Here is a 20,343-nt window from a genome sequence, read left to right as displayed (position 1 = left end):
AACCAATTATATCCTGCAACATGTTATTATTGATCGTCATCGCTAATCATGCATTTTAAAACAGCCCACGTATGCACAATCACTTGTATTCTGTCATGCATGGTGAGAAAAATCATTGATAGTTAAAACAATGACGGTCAACATCCTCGCTATCCATTATGGAGCCTATCGCCTTTCTACTTTTGTCACGAATCTTGTGACTGCTTTTATTCAAACGTGTTGACATGTGTCTCATTGTGACAATTTTCTTTGCGCTTAACGATCTACTTTACCAATAGCATCAGTTGTGAGGATCTCGTCTTTATCTTCCATAATGGTACTGTCATGTGTTAGCTTACTAGCCGTTAGATGTAACAAGATCAGATCATGTGTACGTACGAGTGATTTTCAATTTCGATGCCCTCCAAGTCAACACCACTTTTAACTGGGTACGCCTTTCAAACCATATCAACTTGAGCGAGTCCCAAGTCGACTAGATGAATCGACCAATTGTGCCATTGACACACGAGTCAACCCGACCATAGGCCATTGATAAGCCAGTCCTAGTCCAAGTCTAGAGAACTATGGTTAAGAACAACCGCTGCTAATAGACCAGGCTGGCCTGATAACTTTCGGGCTTAGCCCGCTTTTGGCTCAATTTGGGTTGAAACACTCAGCCCGAAGTCTGGGCTGGACCCAGGCCTGAAATTCAGCCCATTTATTTATCAGACCACTCATCAACTGTATTAAGAGCAATCAGCCCAACCCAACCTGGCCATCGTAATATTGCAGTGGCAACTTTTGTCATCAAGCATTGTTGGTCACACCCATTGAACAGCCCAGATCTTGCAAAAAAAAAAAAGGATGGCGTATCTCTGGCCCAGGCCATGCAGAGTCATGACCAGCCAGGCTAAGGCCTCTTTAATGTTGACCTGTCAAAGGCCTGGGCTAGGCTCGGGCCTGGGTTTTACTTTGCGGACTGAGCCTGGGCAGACCTCTGACTGGCCTGAATTGGTCGCATTAATGGCCTTGGTAAAAATAAAAGAATTATAGGTTATCACACATATGGCATCTTAGCATCAATAGTATCCAGATGTGCCAGCTTGTACATGTAGGCTCCTTGATTTGGGGTTGTTGATCAATGGTCTAAAGGGACCAGTAATGGATTGATGATTCCTTAGGAATCTCCTAGATTTGAAGATCCTAAGCTTTTGATCAGTTACCTAAAAATAATGGGAGAAAACACAACACCAGTTCAAAATTATAGCCAATCAATAAAATCATCATTGTTGCAAGACGTCTCAATCCATCCAAGGTGGAGGCCATCATATAAACAGTGTGGATAATTGGATCACAATTCCATTGACTCCCACTTCTACAAAAGGGGTGTAACCAGCCATATCAGCTCATATCGTCTATGAATTAGATCCAGCGACCAGTACATTGCACCAAAACCGATTTCTAAACATTGTAACAGCATATGCCCCCAACCCATTGTAACAGTATACGCACTAAAACTGATTTCTAAACATTGACAGATACATGCCACATTACACATAAATATACAATTGTAATTGGCTTCGATCGGGTTGGGCAGCTCAGGTCAGGTCTGGCAGGGTTCAAGCAGTGTCCAACCAATTTTCTGGCTGAAACCTGGCTCGGAAGTGGGACGGACCAGTTGACCCGTGCGCCACGCCAACCCGACCTATAGCCACCCCTTGACCATCGATAATAAGGAACTTAGACAACATACGATCAAAATTCTTACAATTGCCCATAGTGGATATGGAAGTCCTTACAGCTGACTCATCCAAAGCAAATATTATGACTTGGGCAGCTCCTTCAATAGCTTAATAAGCTCATATGTCCTCACATCTCGACCCGAATAGAGGCAGAGGTCCAGTGGGGTCAAACCATCCTGCAGCATGATTGAAACTAGTATTAGTGTTCATAAGGGATTCTAGAACAAATAATCATTGCGTATTGCAAGCACAAGAAGAGCATATGCAGATTGGAAGGCCAAACCCAGAGACAAATTGGGTTTAAGAAAAGGTAATAAACTATCCGTAAATGCTAACAGAACATTGGAACATGATATTGTACAGGCCCAACAAGTGAATCTACATTGGATGTAGTAGAGGTCATGGCATGCAAGGATTTTTTATTCATCTGTTGCCAATAGACCCCACAGGTCAGTGAGAGGTGCATGACAGTTAAAATTATAGATCATTTATCAAGGACACTACATTTTCTATAAATCTGTCATGTCCAGACCCAACCTTCATAGCTTTAGAGCCCCTTATCTAGTGTAAGGCCCTTACAAATAGGGCAGCGTCTAAGAGAAAAGGGGAAACTGTTTAGTTTGTGATTTGATGACTTTAGATTTTCTCTGTAATATAACTTCCTCTTAATATGTCTGTTCTTGTTCCTCAATCTTTGGAGAATGTGGAACTTGGAGAAGATGTTTGGAGAACAAAACTTAGGTTTATTAAACGGCAACATAGTAATAACTCTTATATTTGAAATCTTGCATAATGCACAATGCAAGCGTGCGCATGCACACGCATGCATGCTAACGCAAGCGCCCACACACACATCCCAGGTGTTGCTCTCACTTCATAATCTCACTCGTGCCCACATCCCAGCTGCTGGCATTTTGATAACCACCACTTCACTGCTTTTGTAACCAAATTTTCTGGACTCCCATTCACAGTCCACAACTATGCTCCAAATGTGCAAAAATATGAAAAAGGTATCACCTTTAGTAATATAACATTGTAATCAATAATATGAACTTTTCTTACAAGCCCCTGCAAGAAGCAGCTCATCTTTCTCCCACTAGTTTAATGTCACTACCAATAATTGCTGACCATTTTAGGGAATGAGAAACCATCCTCAAAGCAATTGACGATATAACCTAGCAAATGTTATAAATGAACTTTGTAGCCCCATGGTAGAAAGTGCATTTCAACATTTGAGGTCTTGGATTCATGACCAGCTAATCTATCATATTATGTATGTTTTTCTTTCTTTATTTATTTACTTAAGCACAAGATTAAATGAATGAGGGGCCAGAGAATTACGGGACCCTCACAAAACTGTCATTCCTATCGTGTAAGAGAGCATTCAATTCTAAATTCTTACCATGTGAGAGATTATTTTATATACTCTTTTGGGATTGAATATCTTACTAAATAACAAGATATCCACACTATTAAGTTAATATCTCTGAACTAACTGTATTCAAAGTGTCGACTACAATTGCAGTCCTCATTACTCACCATTACTTCAATGCATGCAATTAAAACAAGAATTGTCTCAACATGCTACTTGGAGTATACAAATCAAAGCCTTAAAAGTTAAAAGGTAAACCACCAAAACTTCTTTTTAAAAAATTAAAAATAAAATAAAAATAAAAATAAAAACAAAAACACCACGAAAACTGAAATACTCAATAAATAAAAAACTTAACTGTCTACATACATATACATGAAGTTGGATACCTGCCGGTAGCTATTAGTTTGCTGAGATGAAACTTGGTAATTTCACCTATGCTATTGCAATTGATTCATCTCAATATATGTGCATGGAATTTGAAATGCATGTTTACATTTTTCCACTGACTTTTTCTTAAAAATGTTTCCACTGATTGAATGTTTGTAAAACAGGACCCGGAATTAGATGCCTTGCAATTATATAATATTGTGCTAACTTCCATTTCCTGGTTTTTTTAATTTCCAAATTCGACACGCACATATATATAGGCACGCACGCGCGCGCGCGCGCACACACGCACACACACACATATATATATATAGAGAGAGAGAGAGATACGTATGAGCATACATATATACAAAGAGAGAGAGAGAGAGAGAGAGAGAGAGAGAGAGAGAGAGCAAGGCATTCCACAACGGTAATGGTGGCCACTGTTAATCCTTTTTTTTTTTTTTGAAAAAAGCTTTTTTTAATGAAGTCAGGATGTCCCCGCCTCATTTCAAGGCGAGACTATTCCCTGCAGATGCATGCAATCACCTGCAAACCTTAAAAAACATATTTTGGCCCTGTAACGGATCACTGCAGGCTTGGTTCTGAATGTCGGTATCAACGGACATATCGGTCTAGCAAAAAATGATATGATACACCGTCATGTATCGGCAATGAGGCTGTATCGAGCCATACCGTCCTAGATTGGTCAGAAATTTTTTTAACAGCCAAAAAAAAAACTGAAAAATAGGAAAATAGGAAAAAAAAAATGATATATCCAAGAATCTATCTTTTTTGGTGTTTCGATTATATATTCAATGGAATATCAGACCATCCTTTAGTAAGAATGTTGTCTCGACGAGTTGACCTACTGTAAGGTGTGGTATTGATTTTCAGAAACATGTATTGATATTTGATAAGAGGTGAAAAAGAAGAAGAAGAAAGTAATATCCAATCTGATTTTCGAAAATTTAAAAAAAAAAAAAAAAAACTTTTGAAAGTTGCCAAAAAAAAAAAAAGGCAAAAATATGTTAAAAATAAATTTACAGCCTCTAAAATGTAAATGTGTATTAAAACAACTTTAGATCTATGTTTAAATAACATAGATCTATCGTTCCCCCAAAGAAAATTTGAAAGAAAAAAAATCAACATAATACTTAAAAAATGAATAAAAATGGCACGAATATAAGAAAATAATTTAAATCTAGCTGTAAATGGTAGATCTATGTTCAAACTAAACATATATTAAACTAGATCTATCATTCACAATCATATCATTTCGCTGAAATTATTATTGAAAAAGGTTCAGAAAATGCCTAAAGATGTCAACCTGAAAATTTTTTTTAAAACAAATGTAGAAAATATTATTTTAATCAATGCATGTGTGAAATCATTAGATCCATAGTATTAGAAAACTCCTCAAGCATCATAACAACAATCTGTAGAAAAAAGATTTTTTTTTTACAGAAAATTCTTGCATGAATAAAAAGAAAAAAAGATAAACCCCTTTATTAGTTTAAGGCATGGACAGAGAGACAAAGCCTTCATATTCTTTACCTTGGCATCTCTAAGCTAATTATGACTTACATTTCAAGTATGGCTATTGAAGTTTAGGATGAGGAAGCTCTATTTGCGGTATCTACTCTCTTAGGAAATGCACCTAGTTGCCCATGCGATCTTTTTCTTCATCTCCTACTTTGAGTGTTGAGCCCAGATTATCACAAGGTATCACAAAAACCTCATCCTAAAGCTTGCAAATGCGCCCTTGCAAGCTACCACTCGGATTGTCACTTCCATCAAGTTAGTTGGTATCCTTTGACGCTTCCTTGTCTTCGCCCCAGTTTTAAGGCGAAGCTGGCCTTCCCCTATCCCTGGCATAGGGTGTGGGTCTTCCATTTTTCAAAGTTGGGTGGTATTCTTCTTCTTTTTTTTTTCTTCTTCTTTTTTTTTTCCTTTTTCCTTTTTTGGTTTTCTTTTCAACCACAATTTGATTGAAATGGTTATTAGCTTTGTTACTTTTTTGGTTTTCTTTTCAACCACAATTTGATCGAAATGGTTATTAGTATTGTTTATATGGGACTCCAATTTGAAACAACTAAAAAATATATATTTTTACCTTTTTTTTCGATTTTTGCAAAACCAGGCTTGGTACTTGAATCCTTCTATTTGATGAAAAAAAAAAAGGCTTGGTTACATGAGTAACTTCACACCTGGGGATCCAATTTTTCTTGATGGATACGAGGAACATGAAGAAAGCACACACAACCAAAGACTCAAGGACGATTAGCAAAGATAGGTTGATCGAGCTGTAAAACTTGAAAGGGTGCTGATGGGGCATCACACGCACACGCATGCCCCCCTACACACGTACGAGAGGAGGGCCCCACCATCGATCTAGATCGATGACAACGTCCAAGGAGGGCCTCCTAGTTAGAGGACTGCGTTTTGGTTCATTAGAGTGGACCCGATAATCATGTGAATCCCACCATGGGTTCTCATGATCATGGCCCACTTTCTAATTAATCTAGTAATTTGGATTTTGCTTATTATTGTTATTAGGAGTATCATGGACAGTTTAAATTGCTTTGATTAGTTGTTATTTTTTATTACTTCGTCACCAAGTAATAAGTTGCGCACATGGCGCAAGTTTTGGGGTATAGGATTTTATTATAAATAGGCACCCCTTGTAGTCTTTTTTATTCATTGAATATTAACAAAAATTTTACGTTTTCCTGCTCCTTTTCGAGTTACGAAAACCTAATTGAGTACGAAACCCTCCCTTCTTCGAAGAGTTAACTACCGTGGTGCGAAGCCACACCTATCCTGATTCGCCCCCACCTTCTTTCATCCATATTTCTCCTCCTACAATCATCTACGATTCAAATCCATCCTCTATTGCAGTCATTTTTCTCTCTACAGCAAATTTTCAAAATCTAGCCCTGCAGGAGGGCTGAAACTTCGACAGAGCACCACGCACAAACGGTGCATCGGATCGAGCTGATATTTGGGGGTTTTCGAGTCCACCCCTGGCCGACCAGGGCCAAGCTGACCTTTTTCTAAATAGTGGGCCCCACACACGTGCGGTCGGGATCACACGCACGTGCATCTGCACCATTGCTGTTGTCCACACGTGCGGTACTTCTTTAGTTCGTCTCTCTCCTCTCTTTCACTCCTCTTTCACCCAAAATCCCTAAACCTAACCCTAAATTATTCAAATCCCCAATTTTATGCCCTTTCTTCAACCTTAGGGTTCCCCGAATTGAAATTTATGAATCCCTTGGATTGGGGGAATTATTTACGTGCATGTGTGGATGAATTTACCCTCCTTTGATTCTTGTTTGGTCTATAATTTTGATTGATCCGACCCTAGCATGTGTAGGCCTGGATCCGCATAAGATTCCCCTTGATTGAGTGTTTGAACTTTTGTGTGGGATGTGGAATTTTGTATAATTGTTTCTGAACTAGTGTGATCTAAAGCCTGAAAATCTTACACATCATATTTAAATTTCATGTCCTGCATCAAATTTGGTATCAGAGCTTAGGGTTCTTGTTGGGGAATGTTTTGCATGTTTAGGGTTTAGTTTATTTGTGTCCATTATGCATTAAGTATCATCATATAGAGTTGTTTAGAGGTCCATAATTTCTGACATAAGCTGCTGAATTTTCTGCTATCAGAAAATCCGCATATCTCTTTGCTGGATTTTCTATCAACAGATTTTTTGGACAGATAGGTTGCTAGAAATTGAGTAGAAAATCTATCGATAGAAGGTCCTATCTAAACATATATGCGGAGCATTTAGTCCATATAGAGTCCTATAGGTGCATTTAGTCCTATCTAGGCGCATATAATCGTAATAGAGGTCCTTAGGTTGAGTTAGTAGTTGTATGCCCACACGTACGGGTCTTAATTTTGGCTTGCACCCTACACTAAACATGGAGCAATTGCAAGAGTCAATGAACAAGCTGACCCAGCAGTTTAAGTCTTTGGGTAAACGCTAGGAGCAACATATGAACCAACACTTTAAGCAACTTAATGTGCACGTTGCCCGACTAGAGACCTCCATCGAGGCAAACCCCACCATTGGGGAAGATGTCCAATCTCAGGCAAGTGATCAGGAGGTTAGACCAAGGAATGGAGGTGGCCAAGGAATTGGTTATGGGTGCGCACCCGTGCACCCACCCTACGAGGGACATCATGAACAATATGACCCAGATGCGCAACTCCTCAAAGGAATTGGAGTAGATGTCCCTACGTTTGATGGCCACTTGGATCCTAAAGCCTTTTTAAACTGGTTGGCGGATATGGACCATTATTTTGAGTAGTATGACATGTCGAATGCTCATCGAGTCCGATTCGCCAAGATGAAGCTTGTGGGCCAAGCAAAGAGGTTTTGGGCTACTGTAGAGCGAAAGAAATAAAGTGTGAGGGAGCTCCCAATAGTCCATTGGGGAGAAATGAAATAAACACTCAAGGAGAAGTATCTCCCTTTCTCTTATCGTTTACGGTTGATTGAGGAATGGCAGTCTCTTCGACAAGGTTTCATGAGTGTAGCGGAATACATTAAGAAGTTCGAAGAGTACTTGACCAGGTGTGAAGTTGATAAGGATCCCGTACTCACCCTTGCTCGATTTAAAACGATCCTCCGTACTGACATTAGGAGAGAATTACTCGCCAAAGACATAGACACTATTGAACAATTGTATCAAGTACTGTTAAAGGTCGAGCAATACCTCAAAACACCTATGGGAAGGCGGTTCGATTTTCACGATTCTAGTACTAAGGCTAACCCTTCTGGGGCTAAGCCTAGCACTGAATACCAAGACAAACCTTCCAGCAGTTTTCAGTCCAGGCCCAAGGATGATAAGAGTAAAGAGGTTATCGGGTCTAGCTCGTATAAGAGTGGAGCAATTAGGTGTTTTAGGTGTCAAGGGTTTGGTTACTTTGCCCACCAGTATGGCACGAGAGAGGGCACCAAGGTGTTCCTTATTAATGGGCAAGTAGAAGTAGTGCACCCAGAAAGTGACGTGAGGAGGATGAATATGAACCAGTAGAAGCCCCTAGTGATGAGGAAGAGGGAGCGCAAGAGTCTACGGCCCTTGCAGTTGTGCGTCGCGCCTTTACACAAGTAAATAATACTGATAGTTAGCGTCGTTGTTTTGTTCCTATTCAGTTTGGGTCATATAAAGCCACATTTTAGTGTAATATTATTCCTAGGAAGTCTATCGATCTTGTCCCTATGTCACGATCCCATAGGCCATCAATGTCTGCAGAGTCCCTTGTGCATCATATTCATTCATGGCATCAAGAAATCAGGCAGAAGACCATGACTAGTAATGAACATTATACACTTTTTACAGATCAACCTAAACATTTCAAGAAATTCAATGTAAGGGACTCTGTGATGGTCCACATCAGGCCAAAGCGGTACCCTCAGAGAGCCATTCGTAAATTACACGCGCATAGCGCTGGACCATTCAAAATTATAAAATGAAACGGTCTCAATGCATATGTGGTAGATCTTCCACCTTCCATGGGAATTAGTTTCACATTCAATGTGGAGGATCTAGTTACTTTTCAGGAGATCACTGATACTTTGTCCGGCCATTCGCCCAACCATCCTGATTCCCTAGACTTTTTCCTTGATCCATGTTCCTTTCCTGACCTATCTTCCCAGCCCCTACCTCCCATACCTACCCTTCCGACCCATTGTCCCAACCTCTACCTCTTATACCCATCATTTCCGACCCATTTTCTCAGCCTCTACCTCCTATACCTACCCTTCCCACACCCAGAGAGGAGATAGAGGATATTCTGGATCATCAGATAATATCCATGTCGGACGGCAGGTTTCAGAAATACCTGGTTAAGTGGAAGTCACGCCCAGCTTCAAACAGTACGTGACTCACTGAGGAGGAGTTTCAGAGACTTGATCCTGACATCTTGGAGCAGTTCAAAAGTTTTATTTCGCCAGTGGCGAAATCTTCACAGCCGGGGAGAGTTGATGGGGACATCACGCGCACACGCACGCCTCTTGCGCACGTACCCGAGGAGGACCCTATCATCGATCTGGATCGATGACGACGTCCAGGGAGGGTCTCCTAATTAGAGGACTGCGTTTTGGTTCATTAGAGTGAACCCGATAGTCATGTGAATCCCACCATGGGTTCTCATGATCGTGGCCCACTATTCTAATTAATCTAGTACTTTGGGTTTTGCTTATTATTGTTATTAGGAGTATCATGGATGGTTTAGATTGTTTTGATTAGTTGTTATTTTTTATTACTTCGTCGCCAAGTAATAGATTGGGCACATGGCGTGAGTTTTGGGGTATAGGATTTTATTATAAATAGGCAACCCTTGTAATCTATTTTATTCATTGAATATTAATAAAATTTCTACGTTTTCTTGCTCCTTTCCGAGTTATGAAAACCTAATTGAGTGCGAAGCCCTCAGGGCTAACTACCGTGGTGTGAAGCCACACCTACCCCGATTCACCCCCACCTTCTTCCATCCATATTTCTCTTCTCCTACAATCATCTACGCTTCAAATCCATCCTCTATTGCAGCCGTTTTTCTCTCTACAGTAGATTTTCAAAATCTGGCCCTGCAGGACGGCTGAAACTTCGACGGAGCACCACGCACAAACCGTACATCTGATCGAGCTGATATTTGTGGGTTTTGGAGTCCACCCCTGGCCAACCAAGGTCAAGCTGGCCTTTTTCTGAATAGTGGGCCCCACACGCGTGCGAACGGGATCACATGCACGTGCGTCTGAGCCATTACTGTTGTCCACACGTGCGGTATTTCTTTGGTTCGTCTCTCCTCTCTTTCACTCCTTTTTCTCCCAAAATCCCTAAACTTAACCGTAAATTATTCAAATCCCCAATTTTATGCCCTCTTCAACCTTAGGGTTCCCCGAATTGAAATTTCTGAATCCCTTGATTTGGGGGAATTATTTCTATGCATGTGTGGATGAATTTACCCTCCTTTGGTTCTTGTTTGGTCTATAATTTTGATTGATCCGGCCCTAGCATGTGTAGGCCTGGATCCACATAAGATTCCCCTTGATTAAGTGTTTGAACTTTTGTGTGGGATGTGGAATTTTGTGTAATTGTTTCTGAACTAGTGTGATCTAAAGCCTGAAAATCTTGCACATCATATTTTAATTTCATGTCCTGCATCAGGTGCTTTCCTCCCAAGGTCCATGAAGGCATGCAATTGATCAAGTAAACAGCACTTAAACTGACATCACGCCATAGACTTCACGGAATATTCTGACGCAGGGATGAACGTGATAATGTCGATCACCGTCTTCCTCAAGGATAACTACTCCGAATCCACGGGCTTCTCTGGACTCCTCACAGAGACTTCTCGAATCCACAAGGAAAAAAGCAAGAAATATAGAAATAAATTCTATAAAATTCGTAATTTGATTGATGAATTTACTAATGTGTCTCCTTACACCATTAATAAAATAAAATATTAAAAAAAAAAAAAAATCATAATTCGTAATTACCCAAAATAGTAAATTCTAACTCTAATAAAAATCCTATTTCTAATAAAACTCTTATAAAGCCTAATTCACGCGGGGATGAACGTGATGAGATCAATCACCGTCTTCCTAAAGGATAACTAATTCGAATCCCCGAAGCTTCTCTGGACTCCTCACAGAGACTTTTCGAATCCACGAGGAAAAAGCAAGAAAATAGAAATAGTATTCATGAAAATTCGTAAATTGATTGATTGATGAAATAAACGAGTTCACAACCCTTTAAATAGGGATACTAAGCAATGGGAGAAATTTCAGAATCAAACTACAACTAAAACTCCTAGAATTCGCAACTTACTATAAATAGAAAATTTTTCTATTTATAGTATGTGTATTATGTGGCTTAACCACGTTATTCTCTTAATTTTTCTAAACACTTTTCATGTTGGACACAACTCCTAAGGCCCAACGGATGAAGAGTTGTAATCAAACTAAAACTTACTAAAAACAGTAAAAACGGAAATAAACATGGAATTTGACCGTCAATATGATGGAATCTTGCAAATTCGGCGTGGGCAACCCAGCATAGCCAGGTTGGTTGGCTAAAGTAGCTCGTCCTACCCCAAAATCATATATGGTACGTCGAGTTACTCATTCTGGTTTGCGAGATATGCCTGTTTTAAGGTTCTGACGGTCTTGATGAGTTCCGCCTCCAATCGGGTCTTCTCTGGTTCATCTTGGACATGAAAGTGCCTGCGACCCGCTCTACATCATATTCATTTCAGGTAGAGGAGCACGAGCAACTTTGAGAAGGTGTCGATTCTCTCTCAGCTACTGACTTTGCTGTGGTGTGTAGGAAATTGTGGCTTGAGACACAGTCCCATTGTCCAGTAAATACGTTTGAAATGTGGTTAAGGCATATTCCCCACCACTATTGGATCGTAGGTTTTGATTACGACATCAAACTGGCTGGTTACCATCTTATGACAAATCCGGAAGATAGAGAACACAGTATCTTTGGACTTCATAAGATAGACCAAAGTAGTTCGAGTCATATCATCAATGAATGACAGAATAATAATATTTAAACCCAAATACAGAAGTGACTGTAAAGGGGCCCTAAATATCTGAATGAATAAGCGCAAAAGAGCATGAAATTGTCCATTGGTACTATTCGGGTAGGATGACCTATTCACATAATAACATATTCTCATTCTTAGATTAGAATAAAAAATGAAACAGTAATCTCAAGCTACTAAGAAAAGAATATCACACCACAGTTAAGAGACTAATTAAGGCCAATAACAAACAGTAAATTAGTAGGATAATGATGATGACACATTAATAGTACCTATCCCCTCAACCTCAGTGTAGGAACAATCAGCAATCCTGACTCTACTATGTGATGAAGAAAAATAGGTCTGAAACAGAGTGTTCTCACTAGTCAATGATTGGCAGCTTCGGAATCAATGGTCCAAGATGGACTGATGGAAGATGTGGACACTAAATGGGCGTAATCAGATGTACCTGATTAATGAGTGGTAAGATTATGAGAGGAGGCCCCTTCTAGAATAGCTAGGTGATGAAGGAAATCAGCAGTTTCATGTGCTGAAGACTTGGTAGAGCCACACTTGAGGATACCGGAATATGAGAATCAGCATGCACACCATCAATAAGTTCAGTAGTACCTCTACATGCAGTCTTTGACCGATGACCAATGAGGTCTCAACTCGTATGACGCATCCGCCCACAGTATGTGCAATGCAATTTATCCTTCTCATACCACAACCACAGTCAAAGCCATTGCAGTGCAGTCACAACCGACATCACCACAGCCAGCACATTGTGTACTTGATCCAAATCTACCAGTCAGATTAAATCGTCCAAGAATACAAAACCATCTCTACCAAGTGCCCATGTCCGACATTTTAGGAACTTGCGAGAGCAGAGCACTCATGAGTACTGGGTGGCAGTATCTAACGTAACTTTCATCTGCTTTCCTTCCATTGAAGGAACTGTCCCAATACGAAGAAGCACCCTACTAAGAATCTAAGTTGGAGTGGTATCATATTCAGGATTGTGCCTGGCAAGAAGAAAAAAGATTTTTTGCTCATCTATTTTGGCTCGACATTCTTGAGCATGACAAGATCAAACAAGTCTATGATGTCCCAACTCTAACCATGTCCCTCTGACCGCAGCGTAGTTAGAGCTGGACACCGAACCAAACCGAGTCGAGCGTGGCACAGCTCGGCTCAGTTCAGCCAGCAGCCTACCTCAGCTCGAGTTCGGCTTGGCTCAGTCCTCGAACCTGACTGGCCAGCTCGGCTTAGTTCGGTCAGCAACTCGGGCCAGCTCAAGCTCGAGCCGAGTTTGAGCTTTCAATCCGAGTTTGAGCGCCCAAATAGAGAGTCAAGAGAGAGAGAGTTACCAGCTTGAGTGCTTGGATAGGGACGGACTGCGGGACAGGGAAGCTTGAATGCTCAATCGAGTGCTCAGACAGGGACGGTCGAGTGCTCGGACAGGGATGGACGGCTGGACAAGGACGGTGGAGTGCTCAGATAGGGAAGGACGGTCGATTGCTCAGACAAAAAATGACGGCCAGAGAGAGAGTCAAAGATTGAGAGATTGATTTGAGATTGAGAGGGAGAGAGAGCCGATCGGGTCGAAAAATTGAAATTATTAAAAATAGTAATTATATATATATATATATATATATATATATATATATATATATATATATATATATATATATATATATATATATATTAAATGTATATACGTCGAGCCAAGTTGAGCCAAACCAAACTGAGTCAATTTCGGGTCGACTCGAAATTTTTTCAAACTAAAATAATATATATATATAAAAAAAAAAAAAGGCTTGACTTGGCCTGAACCCAGCTTTCGATCCAAGCCAAGCCAAGCTAGCCCGAGCCGATTCGAGCGAATTAACCGAGCTAGCTTCGAGCGAATTAACCGAGCTAGCTCAGTTCATGTCCGACTCTAAGCTGCGTAGTAATCTCCTAACAACTTCTCTCCCTTATGAAAATTGGCAATTTCTCGTGCGAATAGAAACACCGTAGCTACATTCTTCTTTTAAATATGAAGCCACAATGAAATCCCATATTTCTTTGGCCTTTTCACAGTACATTAAGGTCCCAATAATTTATGGCTTCAAGGAGAGAAGCAACCAAGACATGACGGTCATAACATTCGCCTCCCAATCAGCAAGGCTAGAATCATCCTTAGGAGGCTCCTAAATCATACCATCCAAATACCCTAACTTTTTTAGGCCACCAATGTACATACAAGCTGATTTGGACCAACAAAAGTAGTTTTCACCATCAAATAATGTGGTAGTAATCTGCCATCCCTAATTATCACTCATCCCAAGAACACCGAACTCCCCTAAGTGTCGTTGGGGAGTAGAAACATTATTGGTTCTTGAAGAACTTCCCTCCATGAAGACCTTAACACCAATCAAACTGCTAATCAAGGTGTTCCGTATTCGTTACGATACGCCCATAAATGCCAATACGTATAGGTAACGGCGGCCATGACTATTACACAATACGGGGGTGAAACGGGGCAGTTGATTTTTTAGGATCGTATCGGCCGTTACGGCCGTAAAAGCTATTACGTGGCATAACGACCATTACCCCCATAACGGTTGAAAAACAGTCACTTTTTTTTCTATTTAAATCCATTTTTCTCCCCTTTTTTTACTTTTCTCATTCCAAAAACTCTCATATATCATTTTATAATAGATTTCGATCACTCTTACTATAGTTTTTAATATTAAAATCGTAGATTGAAGTGATTTGAGGGAATAGAAGCTCCAATGGCCTTTTTTTTTTCAAAAATTTGAAAAATTAGTATTTATGCAATTTTTCTTATTTCTAGTTTTAATGCTTGATTGTGATGTGTAAACATTAGATACATATAATCATGTTCACAAATTCACTAGACAACCCAATACAACACTCTCACCAAAGAGTGGACCATTCCACTATCATAAACATGTTCAAAACAAAAATAAATAAATACATATTAGGAATATTTACATTATTCTTGATTTTCTAAATATTTTTTCAGAATTTTTCTGGCAAAAGAGATTTTTCGACCGTTACGGTGGTCGTAACAGTCGTTACGCCCCCGTATCGACCATTACAGCTGATAACCGTATCAGTAATGGTGGTGACCATTACGGCCACCGTTACCGATACAGAATACCTTGCTGCTCGTACACCACTACCACTGACCCAAGTACACTTCGAAACACACCAACTAAATGAGCACCATCCTCAACATGAAGATACATCTCACTTCACAGACTCGCAGCTCAGACCATGAAATCACAAGGAAATTTCAGCAGAATATATCACGAAAAAACATCACAACATACCCAAATCTAAATGGAATTTTGAGATTCTTATTTCTGGTGATGGCAACGACCAATTGCGAAGAAGAAGAGTTTAGAGCAATAGGAGCCCATGGGCTAATACTCTATATATAGGATAGATTAGATACTCCACATACTTAAAATAGACTACACATGCATCACAAAAAGGAAAAACAACTCCCTGCACCTTTGCGCGCATGTATGTGTACATATGTATGTATATGTATATATTATGGGTTTTGCTAATGTCCCCACCTTTATGTGAGCGTTATTAACGTCCCCAAACTTTTGAATGACAAGTGGGATGCCCAATCATTGATCAGGACGGTTCATTCAATATTACCAATGAGATCAAGCCATGGTGCAAAAAATCATGTTGATCGGATGATCGTAACCCATTGAATGGGGCCAATTTGTTACAATCGTCCGTTCTTTACGAGCCATAGATCACATGGATAGAATCATCAAACCAAAGTGCTACTTTGGAATCATAAGAAATACATAATGGGACTATCTAGTAGATGTTTCCAGATGATAATTGGAGTTATTTTGTGTCTCCAGTCAATCTTAGTTGTCCGCTTTCCATGCTATATTGATTGGACGCTTAGGATCATCCGATTGGTGTAATTATTACATCATGGCTTGCACCTACTTGTATCAATGAATGAACGAGTCAGATTGATGATGGGTCACCCCATGTGCCATTTAAAAGCTTCGGGGGTGCTGCTAATGTCCCCATGAAGGTCGGAACGTTAGCAAAACCACACATGCACACACACAAAGGAAATATCACCTATGGTCTGCACTGCAAGTGACCTTTCCTGCAATCTGATTAGGATTGCTCTGCTGTGATGTCCTGATGACCACCACTCAAAAGTATCACCCCGTGTTAGGCCTAGGGACCAAAACTTTAGGCCAATGCGTGATTCAGGTTGGCCACACGATAGGAAATAGTTGGAGAAGGGACGCCCAGCCTTGATTCTATACAGGGCCCACGTGATGTTTGTGTGGAATTTAAACCACTCAGCCTCTTCATCTACCGTGGAAGAAGGGGCATGCGAAAAAATTAATAAGGGCTTTTTGCACATCAGGTGGGCCCCATGAAATCAAGGGTAGACACTCCCTCACAATTGTTTCCCTTGGTGTGGCCACATGAATCACTAATTGGCCTGATTTTTGGGCCTTGGGCCTAACATAGGGTGACGCATCTGATGGTTGAAGTGGCAAACAGACCGCACAAGTGGTCTGTGGGATAACAGACCACAAAAGAGCAACTCCCTCCCCATTGTGGTCTCAAGTCCAACCAGTTGGACAAGTTATGGGCCACCCAGAGAACCCTATCATGTGCAAGTGCCATCCAAAATTTCCAATAGGTTCATTCTTCCATGAGGATCACCTAGAAAAAATAAGTTCCATCTACTCATAAGGTGGGCCACACCATGGAAAACAATGTCTAGCCATTGATAAATAGCAAAATACAAGTTTGGTCTACTCGGTGAGTGGATGTGGCCGATTTTTACACAAGGTGATCCTCATGTTGAGCTAACCAATAATCTGACACACATGGAAAAGTTGGAAGTTATTCACCGGGTGGACCGTAACCAGTGATCCAACAGGTCTCCCATTGCCAATCCGTCTCATCCAAGCCATCAATTTTACTTTAAAAACACCAAGTTCAATTCACAAGTTCTAAAACACTGGATCTGTTCAAGTCCATTAGAAGTCAAGATTATAAAATCAACTGTCAGATTCAAATTGTAACATGACATCAGTAGGTCAATTACCCGATTCTTCAACGTCTTATCAGCTCCTTTTATTAACAAAAGCCTAACGACATCAGTTCTTTTGTTTTGCACAGCAAGATGCAATGGCGTCCATCCATCCTGCAGGGGGACAAAACAAGAGCACTTCCATGATGGATGATCACAACTGGGGAAGAAAAAGGACCAGAATGGAATTTGTGGACATACATCATCAGAAAGGTTAATGTCAACATTATATAATAGAAGAATCTTGATCATCGGACTGGATGCAACTTGGACTGCATAATGCATCAAGGTGGCACCTTCCTGTTATGAGCAGAAATGGAACATCAATGAGCTGGCAGAGGTATAAATCAGTTTATGGGCACACAAAACACAATTTTCTCATGGTATTATACCTGTGTTCTTTCTTATTAGAGCCGTTTATAAACTCCCAAGCTATGAAATTTTCAATATGCATTAAGGTTATAGTCTTATGAGAATAAAATCGGTTTTCCATCACACACACACACACACACACACACACACACAAAAAACCCAGCATAAAAAAAAAAAAAGGTTTGACCAGAGTGAAAGTTCATCACTATTTTACAGATCAACATGCCTGGGCCACCATACACATGGGGCAATTAGGACTATCCATGTGGATCTCATTGTGGGTGGAACATATCACAGAACTGATCAAATGATCTTATCCATTTGATTTCCCATGCTAGATTGGACCACTCAACATTTAATTTTTAAGCATCAACAGTCACACATAGGATGGTTACGATCATTTGATTAGGATGATTTTCAGGCTATTTTGCACCCACAGCTTATGATTTGGGCAGTCTGGACTGAAGCTCATGTATTCCACATGTATTACAACTTGAAGAATGGCTGCTGAACTACCTCTGCAGCTCTGTCCTAATGAAACCAAAGCCCATTGTATAATTAAGAGAAATAGTCTAGCCCGTAGTACAATTGGATGGGATTGTGTTGCAACAGGGAGATTGCAGATTCAATCCCAGCTTACTGACCAAAATAAGTATGCTTAAGTGAGATGAATTACAGTAGATGTTAAGAACACACTTTTGTTCTAAGGCTTCTATCCGTATCACTCTAGTTAGTAGTAGTGCACATATTACCAAACAAGACGACTAAAAATGAACCCATATTTGGAGATATCCACACGTAGAACTCCTAGATGACGAGGATTGCAACTGACTACATCTTGAACAGGTTCAGCTAAGCTCGGCGTCCATTATATAAAGGAGAGCTGGATATATGCATTGTTTATAATCGATGTTGGAATTTAAAAAGCAGTCAACAATATACTGAGGTCGGTTAAGTTCAGTATAAAATATATTGCAAGAGTTAAAACAACCCCCACAAACGGGAAAAAAAAAAAAACTCCCAACCAAGGTGCCACCTTAATCAAGAAAATTGATTAGCTGATGTTTAGTTCCACCATGAGACCAGATCATATGAATTCCCTTTCAAGCTCTCCAGTAGCAAATGGAAGTTACTTTTCCACCTTACAAATCCATAATTGTGTATCCCCAAACTAGTTTTCCTGGCAAAGGAAATGGAGATTTCAGACCAGCAATTCCCAACCAAAGATTGTAGGCGAAGATTATGGAGTCACCGCTAGCCAATTTTAAAATGCAAAGGTGGCTAGAACATCTTTAATATTCAAAAAGGAAAAAAAAAAATCAAAAGAGTGAGTTTACAAAACTTCTAAAAAGAAAGATTGACACCAAAGGTGGTCTTGAATTAGAGATTCTGCGTAAGGACAATGGCAATGGGGAAAAAAGACATTAGGCACCCTTCCCTGCTTGTGCACATGCAGAGCCATTGGAAGGCAATTCGTATGAAATTTCTGCAAGATTGGATTTGAATTGCTCAAAATAAAATTGAATATATAAGATGACTAAAAGAAAGGGTTGTTGGTCAGGTATGCAAAAACGTAATGTACAGCCGTTACATAACAGAAATGGTGGGCACCGTTACTTGTTACAAGGATGTAATGGCCATTACGGAAAAATGGCCCATAATAGCCTGTTACAGGCCAATATTGGTTTTTTATTTTCCCAAAAGAAAAAAAGGGGTCTGTAATGCCATATCGTGACGGTAACAGTGGCCACCATTGCCCATATTCCGCAGTGTGTGGTTGGAGGTTGTTTCTAAATTTGAGATCAAATGGATCTTTCCTTATCTGGTTCTAGATTTGGTCAGTGGCTGGCCAGTTATGGCCTAGGGTTCACTTGGCCATGTTCTCTAGAAGACGATAATCCACACAGCTCTTTGGTCCTTATGGTTGGAAAGGAACAGGAGCTTTTTTTTTCAGGTAAATCATCCTCAGTCAGATTGAAAACATAGATGTTGACCTCATCTAAGAGTCAAGGGATATTCTACTTCCATGATTGTCAATATTGGAATGAGGTCTTCCAGAGTGGTGTGATCAAGCATAAAGCTAGTTTCTTGGAAGCCTCCTCCCGATGGGTTTTTCAAAATTAATTTCAATGGAAGCTTTCATGGTAATGATAGGTTGTCTGGGATGGGATTTCTAGTGCAGGATCATTGTGGTGCTAGGCTGGTGAATTTTTCAGGTCCAATTGGCATTGCTGATGTTGCAGCAATGATTCAAGCAATTAGAATTGCGATCAAGTATGACTTCTACCCAGCTATAATCGAAGGTGACTCCAAGAATGCAATATCTTGGGGGAAGGGTGGGCCATTCCGAGATTTTTTTTTATTTTTTTTTTCGAACAGTGTTTTCCAATGGAGGATTGCTGACGTAATTGAGGCCCTCGACCGGCCTTCAATGCAGATCGTGATATCTCATTCACGCCCATCCCTAGGGGGGCAAATGAGGAGGCCGATCAGCTGGCTACAATTTAACTGTTATTCACTGGCGTATGGTGCAAAGTCTGGAAGAGTGAAGTCGGTTGGTAGGGTTTTTTTCCTGCGTCTCTGTGCAGTAAGTTTGTGGGGTCTGTAGCTTTCATGTTTTGGAGTTTGGTACCCAGCCTTGGTGGTGGCTTGTATTTTTTTTTTCTTCTGCTTTTGCTTTTTTCTTTTCTTTATTTTCTTTAATAAAATTTCATTGCCCATTAAAAGGAAAACGTTGATCAGAAGATACAACCAGACAATTTTTAAGAAAACAATGACCACGTGACAAATATAACACTATAGCCACAACAGAAAAAATAACAAAACAAGGCCCAAAGTGACTGCTAATGAG

The 20,343-nt window shown here is 40.2% G+C and overlaps 1 protein-coding gene across 2 annotated transcripts in view; it reads right to left on the bottom strand.

Moving 5' to 3' along the window:
* Nucleotides 1-1,368: 1,368 nt before the first annotated feature.
* Nucleotides 1,369-20,343, bottom strand: part of LOC131243214 (ankyrin repeat domain-containing protein, chloroplastic) — a 44,019-nt gene continuing 25,044 nt past the window's right edge. Inside the window, exons 5-7 of one of the 2 annotated variants that reach the window (XM_058242388.1) lie at nucleotides 17,322-17,420; nucleotides 17,136-17,234; nucleotides 1,369-1,897 (exon numbers count right to left, since the gene is read on the bottom strand). In XM_058242388.1, the coding sequence (XP_058098371.1) occupies nucleotides 1,802-1,897; nucleotides 17,136-17,234; nucleotides 17,322-17,420 (294 nt within the window). In that variant the 3' untranslated portion in view covers nucleotides 1,369-1,801. The remainder of the gene's footprint in view (nucleotides 1,898-17,135; nucleotides 17,235-17,321; nucleotides 17,421-20,343) is intronic. The other variant, XM_058242389.1, reaches the window with a different exon arrangement.

Source organism: Magnolia sinica, chromosome 4 (assembly GCF_029962835.1).
Source record: "Magnolia sinica isolate HGM2019 chromosome 4, MsV1, whole genome shotgun sequence".
Classification (NCBI taxonomy): domain Eukaryota; kingdom Viridiplantae; phylum Streptophyta; class Magnoliopsida; order Magnoliales; family Magnoliaceae; genus Magnolia; species Magnolia sinica.
Note: the sequence above shows the minus strand (reverse complement) of the source record. Positions and strands in the feature narration are given on the sequence as shown.